This window comes from Globicephala melas, chromosome 12, assembly GCF_963455315.2.
Source record: "Globicephala melas chromosome 12, mGloMel1.2, whole genome shotgun sequence".
In the NCBI taxonomy this organism is placed as follows: Eukaryota; Metazoa; Chordata; class Mammalia; order Artiodactyla; family Delphinidae; genus Globicephala; species Globicephala melas.
In genome coordinates this window covers 28,482,850-28,503,879 of record NC_083325.1, presented here as the reverse complement: position 1 = coordinate 28,503,879, position 21,030 = coordinate 28,482,850, and the positions used below count along the sequence as shown (strand labels likewise).

Here is a 21,030-nt window from a genome sequence, read left to right as displayed (position 1 = left end):
TTTACTCAGATTGTCCCTTTACCATATTACCTTTCCTGCAAAAAAGGATAGAAGAAGTCATTATGCAATGAACTTGTAATAATTTACATACAGTAACGTACCAAAAAGTACCTTAGAGACCATTCTCTGGTACTAAGTAATTTGATGGTGGTCATTTTAAGGGTAAAAAAGTTTTGGTTTATAATTTCCAAAGATAATCTCATTTCCAAAAGAACATTTCTATGAAATCAATCTCATTTTCAGAGAAAAGAACTAATTAATTACACAAACCTTGTGTTTCATTTTTTTACTTAGTAAGAATGGCTATCAAGCAAGTAACCAAAACTATTTTCCAATTGTCTATTTTCAGAGTTGTGTGGCACACCATACATCCACTCACTTCTTTCTTTCCTTCTTCCTTTCCTGTTCCTTCCTTCCTTCCTTCTTTCCTTCTTTCCTTCCTTCCTTCCTCCCTCCCTCCCTCCCTCCCTTCCTTTAAAATTTACTAAGCTGGGTGCAGAGGATATTGTGCTGAACAAAACTTAAAATGTTTCTACCCTTCAAGAGGCCTTTTCTTACATCCTCAATTTGTCTCAGACTCGGTTCTTATTTTGTTGCTGTATATTTTCATCACTTAATAATAATTGCACAGTTCCTCAATTACAGTAGGTACTCTTCGAAGACATGCATTTTCAGCAACTTAATGTCCTTACTACCAAGCACCATCTCACAAATAATAGATTACTCACAATGCATGATGAATAAAACAAATAAATAAACAAAGGAGCTTATAGTCTAGCACACACAGAAACGCATAGATACAATAAACGCATAGAGCAATAAAATCTAAGATGAGCTATAATGACAGTATTCAGAGATTACCGAAGTAGCACAAAGGAGTCAGCAGATCAACTCCATTAGGGGTGGAAGTGGTCAAAAAGCTTCATTCAGCACATGATATTTAAACTGAATCTTGAAAGATGGTTAGAAGTGAGTCAGGAGCTTCAGAAGAGAAGAAATAACTTCAAGTAGAGAGAAAATCATGAGCAAATTAAGAGAGTTAAAAATAGCATGTTATGATCAGAAAATAGCAAACAGGCTGGTATGACTGAAGCATGGGGTGACAGGGAAATTACCCTGAGATATGAATCTGGAAAAGGTACAGGGGACTAGGTCAAGGAATGGGGGAGGAGGCAGACAGACAAATATGTCAGGCTAGAGTATGCCGTGAGAAATCTCTGCAAAGGTGAGAAGAATAAAGTTAAATGATAAGATTTGATTTTAGAAAACTTACTCTAGGGGACATACAGAATAGAATAAGGAAAACGAAAGGACAGATGGTTGGGAAAGTAAAGTTAGAGGTAAAAGAACAATTAGGAGACTACTTAAATAGTCCAAGACAAATATGACTACAACATGAATTAAAGCAGCCATACTGGGAAGAGAAAACTTTAAAGAAAAAAAAGAAAAACTGAAAAAAAGAAATCGATGTAATTTTGTCCTCAATTAGATTTAGAGAGGCTCATTTACAAATGAGTACTGCCCTCATTTCTTAAATGGTAATAATTAGTGCTTACCTCAAAGAAATATTATAAATTCCTGAGATAATGCATGTAAAATACTTCACAATATGATTGCCAAAGAATAAGGTTTATAAACATGGTAGTAATTATTTTGTTGATGCTGATGCTGATTGGATTTGAATCCTGGCTTGAATACTTACTCCCTGTGTGACCTTCATGAAGTTACTTAATCTCTCTTTCCCTCACATTCCTCGTCTGTAACAATGGAGTATGCTCCCTAGTACCTCATAGATAAGTACTATTTTGAGCTTTATAGATGTAATAACATATTCATGAAGGGTTTATAAAAATTTAGACCAATATCTGAAACTTTATTTTTAAGAAAAATAGTTATTAATAGAAAATAGGAGTTGAAAATGATTCTCGGATTTCCAATATGGGCAAACGGTGATACTCACTGAGAGGAGGAGGCTCCTTTAAAAAGCCAATCATTCTCCTTCAAATTCTTTAAGATGAATTAAGTGTTCTTCTCAGTGTTTTGCAAGCACACTATACACATTACAACACTCACCATGGTATATTTTAACTGTCTATTTTCATGTCTATTATCCTCAGTAAATACGGATGATATCTAAGGGCAAAAAACTGTCTGTTAATCCTGCATCCCCAAAAAGCAGGATGCTTCTGGTATATAAACAGGCTCAATATACGTTAGTGAAATAATTAAACTTAAAGGAGATAAGAATTCCTTTAACAAGTCCAGAGAATATTTGGAAAGAATGGTATTTCCAAAGAATTTTACATGCTACTCCCCTACAGGCCTTAAATTTTCATCAAATAGAATGTAAAAAATAGTATATTATACTATTCTTTTCTAGTGAATTCTCACTAGATAGTGTTGAAATGCAAATCTGTAAAGAAAATAGCAGAGAATAAAGTAAATAATATAAACAAAAAAATTATTCAAGAGTTTCCAACTTTCCCTTTCACCATGACCATATACATATAGCAGTGCCACACTGTAAAGGGTTAATATTAAGACTTTCAAAATAAGAGCTAAGGGAACATCAAAAGTATTGCAGAATATTTATGTATATGGAGCCATAATCTCACTATCTGTTGTATCTCCATTGTTTCATACTATACCTTAGATGAAGATCTTCTGAAAACTTCAGACAGGCGTAGATAAATTCTTTAATTTGGTTGTAAACTTTTGGCACAAATTCAGAGAATGGAAACTTTTTTGGAAATGGTTGCTGTAAAAGCAAGAATTAATGAAAGCCAAGTCACAAACCAACATACATTGAAAATACCTATAAATTAATTAAAATGCAAAGGAAATTTTCTTCCACACTGTGAACTGCCTGCTTAACAATCTCAAACTAAAAGAAATATATTTGTGAAAGTTTTCTGATACTAAAAAGAATAAGATTAAATTAAATAAACAATAATTCAAATGTCCTCCAAAACCTGATAAATAAATTGTGATACATTTTCAGCAATAAAAAGTAATGAGTTACTGATACATGCAACAACTTAGATGAATCTCAAAAGCATTATGTTCAGTGAAAGAAGCCAGTCTCAAAAGGTTACATACTATATGATCCCATTTATAAGGCATTCTAGAAAAGGCAAAAGTGATGGATAGCAACAAGACTGGTGGTTGGCAAAGGCTGGGGGTTAGAGGAGGAACTGATTAAGAAGGTGTAGCATGAGGGAATTTTTTGGAATCATGGAACTGTTCTGTATCATCATTGTAGTAGCACATACATGACTCAATGCATTGTCAAAACCAATACAGTTATATAGTATGGTAAATTCTACTGTATGTTTTGGGGATAAAATGTCCTAAAAGTATAATAAAAGGAAGTATTTGAAAGTGTAAGCCAAAATGGAACACTTCCAGAAATCCCCCAAACACTTCAGAGGTGACAATACCCCAAAGCCATTTACTGATTCCCCAAACAGGAACTTCTGCTCTTCTAAGCCCTTCTAAGCCCAAAAATCATCCTTTGAAGGTGTTTTAGATTTCTAACCCATTGAGTTAGAAGTTATGCCTTTAATGAGACTGATACAAAGAAAGTTTTAAGGGGATGCCAAATCAGAGAAATTTATTTTAAAGTGTTCCTTACCTTTTCCAGCTCTGTATCTTGGAATGGGAATTGTCCTACCACCTTTTTATATATCTCTTCACTTGTTACTGGTATAGGACTGTAGTTGTCAGAATCAAGTATGTTTCTATAAAGAAAATAAAAGAAGAAAGGAAGGGAGGAGGTAAAAAGGAAAGAAGGGTTAGTTGATCACTACAGTGATCACAAATAATTTTCAGATGAGCTCCAAGAGTTGTATATCCACCTCAACCCAAAATAAATATTTCCCAGTCCCTAATCTATTCCTTTTATAATACAGCTATTTGGTCTCAGGAAAGGACATCTTTAAAAAAAAAAAAGGAAAATTACATTCTAAAACAAATGGAACACAATTATAAACATGACCTCATAGTATTTGAGATTTACAGGTCAGACAGAAAATTTTAAGGCAACATGTTGAAGCCTTAAGGCAAGTGAGAAGTAAATAATAAAAGAATGTGAGCTCTGGAGAAGGCAAAGAGGTTTTATTTGCTTTTATTAAAAAATAAGACATTTTTGATTATGTTAATTCTGTACTAGATCTAACTTTCAAAACTGGCAGATGAGGAGAAGCAAGTTCTATAATAAATCCAAATTATGTTCATTTACTTCATCTACTGCTCTACATTAAGAATGACTTTTTCTTCATCCATAGCTTTTGCCTCCTTAACTGGACTGGGGGTTCTCTAAAAGCAGAGAGCATACTACCAAAATCAAAAAAGAAATTTACTGAAGGCATCAGATCAGATGCTCTTAAAACCATGGATATATCATGTTACTAATTTTCAAGAGATAATCCTCCTCTAAATAAAACTGTATCATTAATAAACTGGGCTTTTAGAAACAAATGCTTATATTAATATATAAATGAGTTGCACTACATGATTATCAGAGACATGTTCATAAAATGTGAAGAGTAAGATTAAAGGGACAATGTAATATCTTAAAGCTATACGAACCTGAAAGTAGGGAAAGCTGATCTGGGGAAGAGGTCTTACAGTAAGCAGAAAGATCACTTTAAGGAGTAAAGGTGCAAAAGGAGAAGAAACAAGTGAGCTGACATGAGTTGTGTGCCAGGAAAACAGTGCAAGGAAACATTTGTAAGTGGAGGTGTAATACAATAATTTTCTTATTGTTGTATGCATGCTGCAGTAACTATTTAAATAATATGCTTCAAATACTGGACTGTAATAAATCTCTTCTCTGGGTATAAGAGAATAAAGATGATGAGGAATCACATGAGTGAGTCTTCAAAAAAGTTCCAAAAAAACTAAATTACTTGAAAGGGCTCAAAAGCCACTACCTTACAAGTGAGACATAGACTGGGCATGATCCTCAAAGAGAAAATCAAAAAACAGATTAAGAAGACACAAGGTGATCTGGTTGGTATGAACCAAGGTATATGACATTCATTCAAGAAAACAAAAAAGCCAAAATGGGATCTGGGGACTCCTCACATAGTAGGTACTAATATACTGAGACTGGATATCTCAGGAACTTTATTTGGGACACCACTACACCTTATTTGAATTCTTAATCATAACTGGGATCAGAGCTAGAAAAAATAAGCCACATATACTTATTGCTTATTACATCTGAAAAACCTTATGTATAAAGACGTGTGTACACACATGCATGCACACACGTGCGTGCGCACACACACACAACTAGAGACAATTTCTCACCTGAAAATACCTGACCACTTCTTTAGCAAAGTTTCACTATATTGATCTCTGATTTCTAACAGCATGTCAAAAAGCTGATTTACAGGAAAACCATACACCTGAAACAAAATAAGAAAATAGCTTCATTTCATAAGGTGATTTTTTTAAGCAACATGAGAGATTAGGCACTGAAAGATGTTTTTGTTCTTTGGCCAACAATTTAAATAAAACCATGATAAGAAAAATCTTTCATTCCCACCTAATATCTAGTGTTCATTCTTAAGAATTAAAAGATATATACCAATATAAGCCAGTCAGAAAAAAATTAAAAGATGAACATTAAAATTAATATATACTGGGTATAAATGTCAGCTAAGTTTTCCCTACAACTCCTTCTGTAAATCTTAGCAACCTTCAGGAACAGGGAGAGAAAATGAGAATGCTACCAATCTCACCCACTTCTAATGCTATTCTATTGAATATAATATGTGGTTCATTATTTAAAACAGTAGTTATGAAACTCCAAAATCACTTAGACATTAGATCTGAATTAAGGACATTTTGAAGAACTAAGGTAGTGAGTTCAATTAATTGATTTGCCTTGAGAAAAAAAGGGGGATGAGAACAATTTATGAGAACATAAACGGTCAAGGTGATGAGCAGGAAATGCTACAAAGAGATAAAAAGTTCTAGCTCTAGGAAAAGAAGAAACACAACTAAAAACTAAAAGTTACTTACTCAAGCTTAGATAGACAATGAAAAGATTTAGAGATGATGAAACACTCATCTAGGTAAGTCTGTGTAAACATAAACCACAAACCTGAAGTGTGTCAGCAAAAAGCACAATGAGGTTCTTCAAATCTAACACGAGGTTTGGATCAGAGCAGTAAGACTAAAGGAAATAAAAGACAATGAGGAAAACCACCTTTATTAAAAATAAAAGTAAATTTTAATTTACTCAACTGCTTAATGCTGCACCTGGTAAAGGCTCTCTGGAAAACCTTCCTGGTTTAAAGTAACACCAGATTCAGCCAGGGAAGAGTGAGTAAAGACTCCAATAATCCATGATCTACATTTTTAACACTTGGAAATTTAAAAACACACTTCTAAATAACTGTTTGGTTAAAGAAGAAATCAAAATTGATATTGCAGATTATTTAAAAATGAACAGCAATGAAATAGTTCAAATCAAAACCTATGGAATGCAGCTAACACCATTTTAAAAACAAATTACATCTTAAATGTGAACATTAGAAAACATAAAAGATTTAAAATAAACAAACTAAGCACTCAACTCATGAAGCTAGGCCAAAAAAGCCAAAATAAACCATAAATGAGAGAACAAAACTGATAAAATAACAAGCAGACATTAATGACATAGAGAAGACATGAAAGATTTGATCAATGAAACCAAAAGCTCAAGTTAAACATAAAATCAATAAAATAGACAAATCACAGTTAAGTCCAATTAAACAACAAAGAGAAAACAAAACAATACAAAGAATACAAAAACAAACATAAATACAGAGGAAAATACAAATTACAAATAAAGTCTATGTATAATCTCTTATCAACAAATTTGAAAACTGAAATGACATGGAAGATATCTTCTGTGGACAAGCTACAAAGATGTATATGGCACTATTTTTCAGTGACTTTGATAGTCAAATTCTCTTAATTATAGTTTGATTACTTGCCCTCTACTTAATTGCTCAGTTCCTGAAGGAGTGTTAAATTCTCCCACAATGGTGTGGTCCCTTGGTTTCTCTTCCTACTACTTAACAGTTTTTGTTTATATACATACTGATGCTTGCTTGTCCCCAGTAAATGGGTTATTGTCTTTTTGGTGGGTTAAAAATAATATCAAAACAAATGTTCCTCTCTTCTCCCATTTAATGGTCTTTAACTTCAATCCAATTTTCTTGAAGAATATTGCCCTTTTTGCTCCCCATTCTTTATTTTCAATCTTTCTGTGTAATCTTAATGTATGAATCTCTCTTAGTAACCAAACTATAATACTTTCCAACTCTGGCATTTCTCATGAATACTTACATATTTGGACCTATTCTAGCCATCTTATTTTAAGTTTTCTATTTTCAATGATTTCTTCTTTCTTTTTTGTTTCCTTTCCTGTTTTTCATTGGATCAGTGTTTTCAGATTATCTTATACTGGTTATTAATGTTATATACTTTCTGCCCACTGTTTATTTGAAATAATCTGGGGTTTTCATCTAAAAAATGTTTTAAACTTAAGCTTCTCCTCTTTTAGGGATTCTTAATAGCATAAACTTTACAAATAATCAAACAATCAGTTATTTAGATTTATCTATGAGTTTTACTCTCATTTTTGCACCCATTTATTTACTCCCATCCCATCTTGCATTTAGAATTTCTTTTTCATCTTTGGTAAAACATCAGTAAGACAGGATGGGTGAAAAGTAAACTTTGAACCCTCATGTGTTTGGAAATGCCTTTCTTTTGCAGCACTCAAACTAAAATACACAATTTCAGATGCGAGAAAACTGTCTGCCCTAATTTACCCTGCCTGACCAAAAAAATGCATCCTTTCAACTGTAATAATCTACTCTTTCTTTAATGCAGGGAAATTTCCCTCTTTTATTTAATTATTTAAGTCCCCTGCTTTGTGACTGTTCTTTCTTTCTAAATCCCTATTAGATACAACCAAAAATCTACATCAATTATCCATGTTCCTTAACTTTCCATTCATATTTTCCATCTCTTTGTGTCTTCACTCTATATTTGGGGATATATATTTGATTTTGTCTTCTTGATCATAGAATGATATGCCGTTTTATCTATTTAATCTTTGAATTAAATTTCTCTATTATGGTAGTCATAAATTTCCAAGAAAGCAATGTTTATCTTTGATTTCTATCCTTCTGTGGCTTGCTTCCTTCCTTTTCCTCCTTACCACGTTTTTTAAAATTGTGAATATAGTATACATAAAGAAAATAATAAATAAAACCTATATGTACAACTTCACCAGGCAAACAAAACTAAATAGCACCGGCATGCCAGAAGCTCCAAAACAACTTCTTTCCTCTCCATTCAGGAAAACATTATCATGACATTTATGATAATCATTTCCATGTCTTTCCTTCATGTTTTTGCTTCTTTGTACTTTTTAACTTAATAAACTTTATTTCTTAGAGCAGTTTTGTATTTACAGATAAATTGAGCAGAAAGTACAGGGTTCCCATATATCCCTTCACACAGAAATTCATGCACAGATTCCCTTATTATAACATCTTGCATTAGTGCGGTAACATTTGGTACAGCTGATGAACCAACACTGACACACTGTTATTAACTGAAGTCCATAGTTTACATTAGAGTTACTCTTTGTGTTATATAATCTACGGGTTTTAACATATGTATAATGACATATTCCACCATTACAATATCGTAGAGAATAGCTTCACTGCTCTAAAAATTCCCTGTCTTCCACTTATTCATCCCTCCATCCCTCTCCCAAATCCTGGCAACCCTGATCTTTTTACTGTCTCCATAATTTTGCCTCTTCCATAATGTCATATAGTTGGAATCATATGAGTATATAGCCTTCTCAGATTGGGTTCTTTTACTTAGCAATATGCATTTAACTTTCCTCCACATCTTTTTGTGGATTGATAGACCATTTCTTTTTTGCCACTGAATAAATATTCAATTATAAGAATGTACCAGAGTTTATCCATTCACCTGCTAAAGGACATCTTGGTTGCTTCCAGGTTTTGGCTATTATGAATAAGCTGTTATAAACATGAGTGGGCAGGTTTCTGTGTTAACATAAGTTTTCAATTAATTTGGCAAATACCTAGAGTGTACTTGCTGGATCATATAGTAAGAGTATGTTTCATTTTGTAGAAACTGCCAAACTCTCTTCTAAGCTGGCTGTACCATTTTCCATTCCCATCAACAATGAGAGTTCCTGCTGTTCCACATTCTCTTCAGCATTTGGTGTTGTCAGTATTTTAGCCATTCTAATGGGTGTGTGGTGGTAGCTCATTGTTGTTTAATTTGTAATTCCCTGAGGACATATGTTGTTGAGCATCTTTTGTATGTTTTCCTGCCATTTGAATATCTTCTTTGGTGAGGTATCTGTTCAGAATTTTTGCCTGTTTTTTAATTGGGCCCGTTTTTAAATTTTTTTCTTACTGTTGAGTGTTAAGAATTCTCTATATATTTTCAGTACCAGACCTTTATCACATATGCCTGTCAGTTCATTCTCTTAATTTCATTGCTTTGTAACCATCTAAATACTCAGTCTTACTCAATATTTTCTTTCTCAATATGATGTAAGTGGAAAAAATCTGTATGTATAAATTTCTGTCTTGCTTTTATAATTCAACATTATACTTGTGAAACTCATCCATGCTACTGTATACAGCTATAGTGTGGGCATTTTCATGCTGTATAATATTGCATGTTAGGAGTTTAACCCAGATTGTTCATTTTATTACCAATGGACATTTAAGTCATTTCTAATTTTGAAAATCCAACAATGCTGGAATGAATATTCTTGCATGTGTATTATGGTGCATTAGGGCAAGCTTCTCAAGGGAATATAGTTAGGAAAAGTATTTCTGGTTCATGAGGATCTTCGATTTTAAAAGATGATGCTAATTTTTTTCAAAGGGGTTCTGAATACTTCATATCCTTATCAACATTTGTGTTATTAATTCTTACATAATGTTATCTCATTTGGTTTTAATTTGCATTTCAATGATGCACTAAAGTTGAGCATCTTTCACATGTTTCTCAGCCAAGCGAATTCCTTCCTTAGTGAAGTACCTGTTTAAATCTTTTGCTTGTTTTTTCTATTGTCTGTCTCTATTGTCATGATGAATAGTGAAATTTTTCTATTTTTTGTTAGTTCTTTGCTGATTTTTGTTGAAAACATCATTTCTCATCATATAGCTTGTTTTATCTACATCTTTCATTTTTTTGTTTTTTCTTACAGCTTTAACGCAGCTTAGTATTTAATGTATGAATCTTTTCCTTTCTGGTTAGTGCCTTTGGTATTTTAGTTAGGAATTCCTTCCCCAACCTGAATCATAAAGATATTCTCTTATACTATCTTCTGAAAGATTTATGGCCTTACATTTTACATTTTGAGATTTTATCAACCTGAAACTCATTTTTTGGTATATTATTTCCCCCATACTGATAGTCAACTGTCCCAGTACTATTCATTGAAATGTCTGTCCTCTACCCACTGACCTGCAATATTATCTCTTTTATAAATATCAAAGATCTTTTTTGGAGGCCCTATATTCTGTTTCATTATTTATCCAATGACAGTACCGGAGTGTCTGGTACTCATTTAATAAGATTTCTAAATTAAGTCTTGATATCCAGCAGAGAAAACCCACCAACCTTATCTCAGTCTTAAGGAGTCTCTTAGCTGTTCCTGGCTTTTGTACTGGCTTAAGACCATAATTCAAAAAGAGCCACGCACCAAAATGTTCATTGCAGCTCTATTTACAATAGCCAGGAGATGGAAACAACCTAAGTGTTCATGATCAGATGAACGCATAAAGAAGATGTGGCACATATATACAATGGAATATTACTCAACCATAAAAAGAAACGAAATTGAGTTATTTGTAGTGAGGTGGATGGACCTAGAGTCTGTCATACAAAGTGAAGTAAGTCATAAAGAGAAAGACAAATACTGTATGCTAACACATATATATGGAATCTAAGGGGAAAAAAAATGTCCTGAAGAACCTAGGGGTAAGACAGGAATAAAGACACAGACCTACTAGAGAATGGACTTGAGGATATGGGGTGAGGGAAGGGTAAGCTGTGACAAACTGAGAGAGTGGCATGGACGTATATACACTACGAAACGTAAAATAGATAGCTAGTGGGAAGCAGCCGCATAGCACAGGGAGATCAGCTCGGTGCTTTGTGACCACCTAGAGGGGTGAGATGCAGAGGGTGTGAGGGAGGGAGACGCAAGAGGGAAGAGATATGGGAACATATGTATATGTATAACTGATACACTTTGTTATAAAGCAGAAACTAACACACCATTGTAAAGCAATTACACTCCAATATATTACAATCAGATTGCAAAGGTACTCATCCTCCCAAAAATAAGATTATTGAGATTTTGACTGCCACTGAATTAAATTTATAGATCAATTTTAAGAGAACAGATATCTACAATAATAACTCTTCCAATCAATGAACATGCTATTTCAATTTTATTTAGGTCCTCTTTAATTCCTTTTCGTCTCTCAAAAACATTTTAGAATTTTCTCCATGGAGGTCTTGAACATATTTTGCTAGATATATTTCTACTACTTTTAATGTATGCTATTGTATCAATTTTATCTTTTAAAAATTTTAACTTTTCAACTTTTACTCCTGGTTTATAAAATGACAGTTGATTTTGCATAATGATTTTGTATCAGGGAACATGCTAACCTTTTCCATTAATTGTAATAAATTTTCTGTAAATTCTTTGAATTTTCAATGTACAAAAATATATCATCAGCAAAAATGACAATTTTGTTTCTTCCTTTCAAAGTTGTATTTTTTAATTTATTTATGTTTCTATCTTTACAACAGTAAGCACGACTTCAATACAATACAAAATAGGAGTAATGGTAATTAAATATGGTACTTATTATAGGTTTTTGAGGATAGATTTTTATCAGTTTAAAGAAATTCTCTTATGTTTTCAATTTACTAAGAGATCTTACCATGAATTTATGGTGTGTTTTATTAAATGCTGTTCTGTATCTATTGAAATGATTACATAATTTTTGTCCTCTAATCTATTAATTCATTAAATTATGTTAATAGACTTTGTAATATTGAACTAAGCTTGCATTTGCAATGATAAACTCAACATATTAATGCTTTTTGTAAACTGCTGAATTCTGTTTTCTAATATTTTATTTAAGATTTCTGATCTATATTTATGAATAAGCCTGTATATTTATGAGTTTATGAGTTCTTATACTATCCTCATCTGGCTTCATTATCAAGATTACACACACCTCATAAATGAGTTGGTGTTTCCTCTTTTCTATTCTCCAAGAGTTTATGTAAGATAGGAATTCAAGAAAAAAACTCCCTAGACCTGAAGATTTCTTTAAGGGAAGAATTTTGACTGCTTTTTGTTTACTTCTGATTCAGTCTTAACCTGAAAAGAATAGTTCTTTCCAGTTTAATGTGGGGGAGGGCACCATATTAGACTCTCCATCCCAGATAGGCCCCAGAGACTATCAAATCTGAGTACAAATTGCCTGGACTAACAAGTAACCTCAAGGCAAATGCACTTAAACACTTAAGTGTTTAAGTCTATCTTTCTGGACCTCTGGACTCTCAATCTCCCCTGGATTTGGCCTGGTAATTCCTTAATAACCTTACTAAGCACTCTAGACTTAAACAACATCTTACATGCAGTACATAAAGCAGTACTTTTAGTTGTTTCAAGCTGAACAGCTGCTATGAATGACCTAGCTTCCTATATTCCTAAAATGAGAAATAATTATTACTTTATAAATTTATCTCCCAGTCCATGAGTTATTTGTATTTGCTAAAGAATAGCTATGCAATTTGTTTATTATTGTCTTCTATTTGATGTAACTGGTTTTCCTCAAATATTCTACAACTCGGCATTTGTTTATGTTTAGAAATGAAGGACTAGATTGACTAGTATGTATAACCGGTATGGGTTTCACCCTCTGCAGCTTTTAAGTCTGTTTTCCAAAAACTGACTACAGGCTCTTTGTAGGTGGGTGGGGCAGATGAATCACCTTGCTCAAAAAGTAGTACTAGAGAACTTCACTAATCATGTTATCATCTCTTTATGTTGATGGTAAGGTTGGCCAAAGGAATTGGGTAACCTGCTGTCTAGCCAAGATTTTTAGAAGGTAGACCTCTAAATAATTTCCCTTAAGATTTCTCGCAGCCTCATTCCTGCTCATAACATTTGCTGACTGAATTTAGAGTGTTCCTAGATTCCATTTGGAACAATGTTTCCTACTTTGACAATACCCTCTACACCATATTTAATGCAATATTTTCTTTTCTCAGGTGGAGTCATTATTCTGATTCCTTCTGTTTTCTAAATTCAAAGAAATTTTTCAAAACTTCTGGCCTATAGAGGTACTTTGCAGTGTTTCTCTTTTTAGTTTTTCTTACATGTTATTTCAATAGCAATTTGGTTAGAGAGCTGCACGACATATATGCTTAGTACACCCTTTGACTCAAAGAAATCTAAAATATGTGTGTCTGTGGGGGGGTGGGTATGGATGTGGGTGTGTATAAAACCACTATTACAAAGCATGGAGCTGATCTCCCTGTGCTATGCGGCTGCTTCCCACTAGCTATCTATTTTACATTTGGTAGTGTATATATGTCCATGCCACTCTCTCACTTCGTCCCAGCTTACCCTTCCCACTCCCTGTGTCCTCAAGTCCATTCTCTACGTCTGTGTCTTTATCCCTGTCCTGCCCCTAGGTTCTTCATAACCTTTTTTTTTTTTTAGATTCCATATATATGTATAGCTGATTCACTTTGTTATAAAGCAGATACTAACATACCATTGTAAAGCAATTATACTCCAATAAAGATGTTAAAATCAATCAATCACACACACACAAAAAAACCCCACTATTACAGTATACACTCTTGTCTGCCCATCACATAATAAGAAAAAATGTCCAATATTTAATAGCTACAAAACATGAGGAGTTTTGGCCACACAAATTATATTGTTCCATAATTTTAAATAGTAAAAAGATACCTTTGTAGTATTATCAGATGATCTGTTTATCATTCTATTGGCAGTCATACTAGCAATTATATTAACAGATCTTCTAATATTAAACCATTCCTGATATGAATTCTTTGTATTAGAATATTATTCTTTTAATATACAGGTACTGCTAAATTTGAATTCTAAGTTAGATGGATTGTATAAGATTGCATAAGATTTTTATCATGTTTTGAAATCAGCACTGAGAATATTATATCTTTCAAAATGTTTCCAATTTATGCAATGACTGATAATTCAATCAGAAAATATAAAAAGTTTTAATTAGTGACATAGAAAGTTAGAAAAATATACAGATTTTTTATAAAAAATAACCACTCAGATATAATGTTTCCTTTTGAGATTTGTTTTGATGTTTAGGTTGTTCTTATTTTTCTTTCTTGCTGATAATGTAACACAATAAATAGTGTCATAAAATAGAATTGGTATCTGTGGCATCAACTACTTTGTCTCATAATGGATAAAAATGGTTCAGTCAGTAAATGTACGTGATGCTGAGTTCTATTTTAATGGTTCTGTTGAAATACAATTCCCATACCATACTACTCACCCATTTAAAGTATGTAATTCAACAGTTTTTAGTTTTTTAAATATTTTTGCAGACATGTGCAAACATAACCACAGTCAGTTTTAGAACATTTTCTTCATCTCAAAGAGAAACCCTGCCCCTTAAGCTATCACCTACTTATTCCTCGTATCCATTCCCAGCCCTAGGAGACCACTAATTTCTTTCTGCCTCTGTAGACTGATGCTAAACTATTTTTTTAAAGGTATTTTTGTTATTTATTCTTCAGTTCAAAAGAATACACAGTAGATCTACAAGGAAACATTCCATTAAGATTAATTTTCTCCATAGATATACACTTTAATCAGCACATTGTAAAGCGTCCTATTCTTCATGACAATAAGTATGGTTGCATGATGAGGAAAACAGTATATTTTCCTGCTGAGAGACTCCTATAGATTTGTCACATTCTCAAATGTGAAAAACTACTGCTTTAAAAAAAGAAATTGTTTGGAAGAAATCTAAGTTTTCTAAAAGAAAAACACCTTTTCCCAGGAAAAAAATAAAATTGGTGAAATCAGGGAAATGGACAGATATAAAATAAACAAAATCAAAGACTTCTCTCCCACAGAATGACAGTAATACTAGTTAATAAATATGAATCAGAAACAAACCTTCCTCAAAATACTACCTGAAATAAACCATAAAATACCAAAAATAGGACTTAGATAGGGAGCACATAAAATATTTTACCAAAAGATATAAAAGCAGGGCTTCCCTGGTGGCGCAGTGGTTGAGAGTCCACCTGCTGATGCAGGGGACACGGGTTCGTGCCCGGGTCCAGGAAGATCCCACATGCCGCGGAGCGGCTGGGCCCATGAGCCATGGCTGCTGAGCCTGCGCGTCCGGAGCCTGTGCTCCACAACGGGAGAGGCCACAACAGTAAGAGGCCCGCGTACCGCAAAAAAAAAAAAAAAAGCAAATAAGTGAGAAAAATACATATATTCCTGTTGAAAAATACCAGATGCTGAAATATGTCAATTACCTCCATTTAAATTTGCAGATTTACTGCATACTAACACTATAGGTTAGTTTTAGGGGGAGGTAAGAGGTGGAAGGGATGTGACAAAGTGATTCTCAAATTAACCTAGAAGAATAATGAGGTAAATAGTATATTTTAAAAAGAGGATTTTATAGGACATATATGTCATATAAGAAATTAAAGCATACTATATCAGATGTAATAATCAAAACAATGTTGTACTGGTTCAAGACATATAGAGAGAAGGAAGGGGGCAGGCAGCAATCAGAGCCTAGAAACAGATCTTAGTATTTATATAACATATTATGATAAATGTGGCCTTCAAAATAGGTTGGGAAAGGACAGACATTTATGAACTGAATGCTGCATTCCCCCCGAAATTCTATTTTGAAGCCCTAGTGCCAGTGTAGCCTTGTTTGGAGAAGAGGCCTTGGAGAGATAATTAAAGTCAAATGAAGTCATATGGGTAAGGTCCTAATCTGATGGGATTGGTGTCCTTATAAAAGGAGAAGACACTAGAATACATGCTGAGGAAGGGCCATGTGAGAACACAATGAGAATGTGATCATCTGAAACCCAGGAGGGTCCTTACCAGAAACCAACCATGATGGCACCTTGATCTCAGACTTTCAGCTTCTGGAACTGTGAGAAAATAAATTTCTGTTGTTTAAGCTACCCAATCTATATATTTCATTATGGTAACCTGAGCTGAATAAAACAACAGATTATCACAATAATGTTATTGGAGGTGATGAGTCATTTTCAAAATAAAGTCCAACCTCACACACAACACTAAAATAAACTTTTAGTTTATGAATTATATGTTAAACAAGTAACTACAGAAATACTAAAACTAAACATAGGCAAATAATTACATTTATTTGGAATAAGGAAGACATAAATAGTAAGGTTAAAGATCAATAAATTTAACTCCATTAAAAATTTTAAACTTCTGTAAAGCCATGGAAAAGAAAATCAAAGGTTAGAAACACATGAAACTAAGGAAATATTTACAACCTATACATCAGACTAGAGATTAACATTCAGATTAAGGTTAATGTTAAACATTAACATCCATGTGTTACTAATAAATATAAAATAAAACGATTAAAATACAAAATAAAGGCAATGCATAGGAACAGGAAATTCTAAGAAGATATACAAATAACTAAAAAGATGTGAAGAGATTTTTAATATCAGTATTAAAGAAAACCATTAAATTAATTTCTGACATATAATTTCTGACATTATTATTATATTGGGAATGACTTATTGTTTTTAAACGTAACTTTCTGCGGAATAAAAGGAATAGGGAAATAGGAATTCTAACAGATGACGTTTAGTGATGCTAAATGGTTCAATCTTTTTGTATAGCAAATTAGCAATACACATCCAGAGCCTCAGAAATATACAGATCCTTTAACTCACTAAATTCACATCTAAGAATTTATCCTAAGTATAATTAATGTGCAAGGATATGTTAATAAAAATATTTACTTCAATGTTTATAACAGCTTAAAAAAACTTTTTAAAAAAGTATATCAAGTGAATTAATTTTTTAAAATGGTACATTCCTAAAAATGGAATATTATACAAATGCACATTAAAACTAATACAAATTCATTAGATATTAAATGAAAAATACAGCATGTTTTACGTAAAATATATATTGTATATCATGTATTCATTCACAGAAAAAGGGGTCTTGAAATTTACATATAAGAAAGCTAATAATAATCATGCCAGGGATCATGGCCAAACTCGTTACTATTAATAATCAATATTTCCTAACTATCTTTTAATAACCATGTTATCTTTGTATAACTTTTTTATGTAAGAGCACACCATGCAATGGAGGAAAGTAAAGCATTTAAAAAATGATCCTAGGGGCTTCCCTGGTGGCGCAGTGGTTGAGAGTCTGCCTGCCAATGCAGGGGACACGGGTTCGTGACCCGGTCCGGGAAGATCCCACATGCCGCGGATCAGCTGGGCCCGTGAGCCATGTCCGCTGAGCCTGCGCGTCCGGAGCCTGTGCTCTGCAGCGGGAGAGGCCACAACAGTGAGAGGCCCGCGTACCGCAAAAAAAAAAAAAAAAAAAAAAGATCCTAGGACAATGGATATACTATTGCAAGAAAAAATAAAACGAGATCTTTAATCATACTCTAAATGACAATAAGAATAGGTGGTAGTAACTATATAAATGTGTAACAATCAAGCCATGAAACAGTTGAGACTGTTTTTTAGTCTCAGAACAGGCAGAACTTTTAAAAAATATTTTTAAATTTTCCAGACTTTATTATGACACAAGCATATTAATGGTAAAAATGTCAGGTCAAGTCCTTGGACACAAATAAGCAATGGGAGACATTTTAAAATAAGATAAATATAATTAGATACATAAACATTTAACATTTTAAATACTAAAGAAGAAACCACCAACAAAAATAAAAGGAGAAAAATATTTGCAACACATTCAATAACAACATACCCTCTTTGGTTTCAAACTCATAAGTTAATCAATCTCCTAGAACCTACTGCTTGAACAGCACAAAAAGTATCTCAAAGTAATCACAGCCAAAGATAACTTACGACTTCCCCACTCCAAACCATCAAAACCAACACTATCATCCAAGGAAGGAAACTATAAACCTAGGCATTAGCTTGATACTTCTTTCTACCTTACCTCTTGTATATTAAACCATCAGAAAGTATAATTAATCTTACTTCCTAAAAATCTCTCAAACTCATCCGCATCTCTCTATATCTACTATCACCTTGGTTCAGCAATCATCATCTCTTGTCTGGAATACTAGACTAGCCTACTAACTGTTTTCCCCACATCCATTCTCAACCCTCATCTGTAATTTAGCCAGAACAATCTTTTAAAAATAGAAATCTGACTTTCTCACTCCAATTTACCCTACTCCTGCCCCCAACACACACATACGCACTCAACCCACTGCTTAAAGGGTCAAACAGGTCCTAAATAATATGACACCTACCTACTTCTTTATTCTCACTTCCTACCTTAGTTGCCTAGCTTTCTATGTTTATGTTCTAACCACTCGGGACATCTTTCAGTTTCCTAAAATGGCTACAATCCCTTCAATTATAGATTTTACACATGGTATTTACTCTAGAACACTTGCTAATGACTAGATAAAGAGAGTTGAAGGGTTATGAATGACTTTTAAGTTTCTGGCTAGCATAACTAGATGTATACTATTCTTGAAATTTTTTAAATACCAAATTATCTTCTATTATTAACTCCTCACTATTATTCCTCAAACACTTCAGACATAAAAGTACCTCAAAGTCCTTGTACTACTGTTCCTTTCACCTGGAATGATCTTTTAATTGATCTTTACACAAATAGTTACTCCTTGATATTTAGATCTCAGAATGCCACTTCAGATCAACCAGTCAAAAGCAGGCACCTTGTTGCCCTAATCTATCACTCTATTTTAATTGTCTACATTGTATTATCACTGTCTGATATTCCTATTTATTTGTTTATTGGGAATCTCCCCAATTAAAATATAACTCTCTGAGAGCAAAGACTTTATTCTTATTCATTCTTGTATTCCCATTGCCAACATGTAATCCTTGTTTAAGAAATATTGAATGAATGAATAATTGAGCCAGCATTCTCTGCTTGTAATAAAGTAGATTATCATCAACAATTGATGCTATCATAAAATATATCAATAGATCATGGGAACTCATAATTAAGCAACTTACTGAAATGTTGTAGAGTAAGAATAAATCTGTGAACTCCAAATCAGTATTAATAGGCATTACGAAGGCAATATGGAGTAGTGGCTAAGAACATGGGCTCTGCAGTCACACAGTCGCGGTTTGAATCCAAGCTCCACCACTTACTGGGTGACATCAGGCTGGTTACCTAACCTCTCTGAGGTTCAGTTCCCCAGGCTATAGGGTAAATATAACAATAGCACGTGCCTTATAGGGATGAAGTGAGGATGAATTATATATGCAGTACACAGTAACAATATAATAACAATGCCTGAGACATAGACAGCAATCAGATGTTAGCTGCTGTTTTCTTATTGCAAAGAGCATTCACAAAAGTGGGCTTAGTGTTAGAGAACATGCAGTTTGAAGTGACTACTTCCATACATCTTTGAAGAAGATGACTCCAAATGGGTGATTTCAAACAATACACATATGATGATTTTAAAGCAGTGGAAGACTGAATAGCGTATAGATAGTTAGCTTGAAGTAAGAACTTCTCTCGTGCTTCTTACATACCGAGTGAGTACGGAGTGCTGCGATGGTTTTTGAAAGTGCCATTTCCCACAGTTCATCGATGTAGGCTCTATTTACTAAACCCTGGGTTGTATGTAAAATGTGATCTTCAACCACAAAAAAGCTAAGATTGAGGAAAAAAGAAAGCACAGCTGTCAGAAATTACAGTTTGACTACTATCATAAGGGGATGACAAACATTAAGAGTTGTCATCAAATTGGAAGTTAATACTAGTCATTTTTTCTTAAAGAAAGCCGTTTGGTATCACAAACAAAATCAGATTTCTTAGACTTGGAATTATACCTCTGATCATGATATCATCTTAACCACTTCTTTAGAAATTGGAGTTACATTCCTATTAAATGTTAATCATGTTATCTAGAAATTTTAAAGGGAAGAAGAAAAATGTTTATAGGTAAAGAAGGCTAATTTCACTACATTAAAATCAACAGCCCATTAATACATTTTAAAAAACGAATAGAATCTAAAGAGATAATGAAAGTTAAAGCACACATTTTTTTAAGAATCCAACACACAAAATACCAAAATAATTCCGCTTATATAAACTTTCTCATCAAAGTGCTGTAAAGATATCTTACAAAGGTAAAAAAAAAAAATACACACGTATTTTTTAACATTCTTCTGTGGCTTCTTAATTTTTATGCATCTAAAATGTATCTTCAGCTTTCTTGCCTAAATATTCATACAAATTAAAACAATTCTTTAAATAGGGAATTGTTATGATACATTTTAATCAAAGGTATCAATTACATTGCAACAATCTAAACTTGGAAAAAAAAGAAATTTCATGGAACAATCCAACTTATTTCCCTTCTTTTTAACTGCAAAGTCACTATTTTGCAATTAGAATAAGCTGTCTATATTTGGGATGTTTATTTGGGAACTGCAATTCCATACTAGTATATATACTCCAGATGAGGATGGCAAACTATACAGTCCATGGAACAAATCTGGCCCACTGCTTGTTTTTATAAACAGTGTTTTACTGGAACACAGCCATTGTCTTTCATTTACATATTGTCTATAGCTGCTTTCGTACCACAACAAAGCTGAATAGTTCTAACAGAAACCGTATGGCCT

The 21,030-nt window shown here is 33.2% G+C and overlaps 1 protein-coding gene across 8 annotated transcripts in view; it reads right to left on the bottom strand.

Annotated features, from left to right (window-relative positions):
- Positions 1-21,030, bottom strand: part of EXOC6B (exocyst complex component 6B) — a 708,873-nt gene that overhangs the window by 339,134 nt on the left and 348,709 nt on the right. For all 8 annotated transcript variants that reach the window (XM_030877541.2, XM_060309973.1, XM_060309972.1 and 5 more), the window contains 5 exons: positions 19,933-20,053; positions 6,116-6,187; positions 5,317-5,414; positions 3,635-3,740; positions 2,649-2,758 (listed from right to left, as the gene is read on the bottom strand). In XM_030877541.2, coding sequence (XP_030733401.1) covers positions 2,649-2,758; positions 3,635-3,740; positions 5,317-5,414; positions 6,116-6,187; positions 19,933-20,053 — 507 coding nt within the window. The remainder of the gene's footprint in view (positions 1-2,648; positions 2,759-3,634; positions 3,741-5,316; positions 5,415-6,115; positions 6,188-19,932; positions 20,054-21,030) is intronic.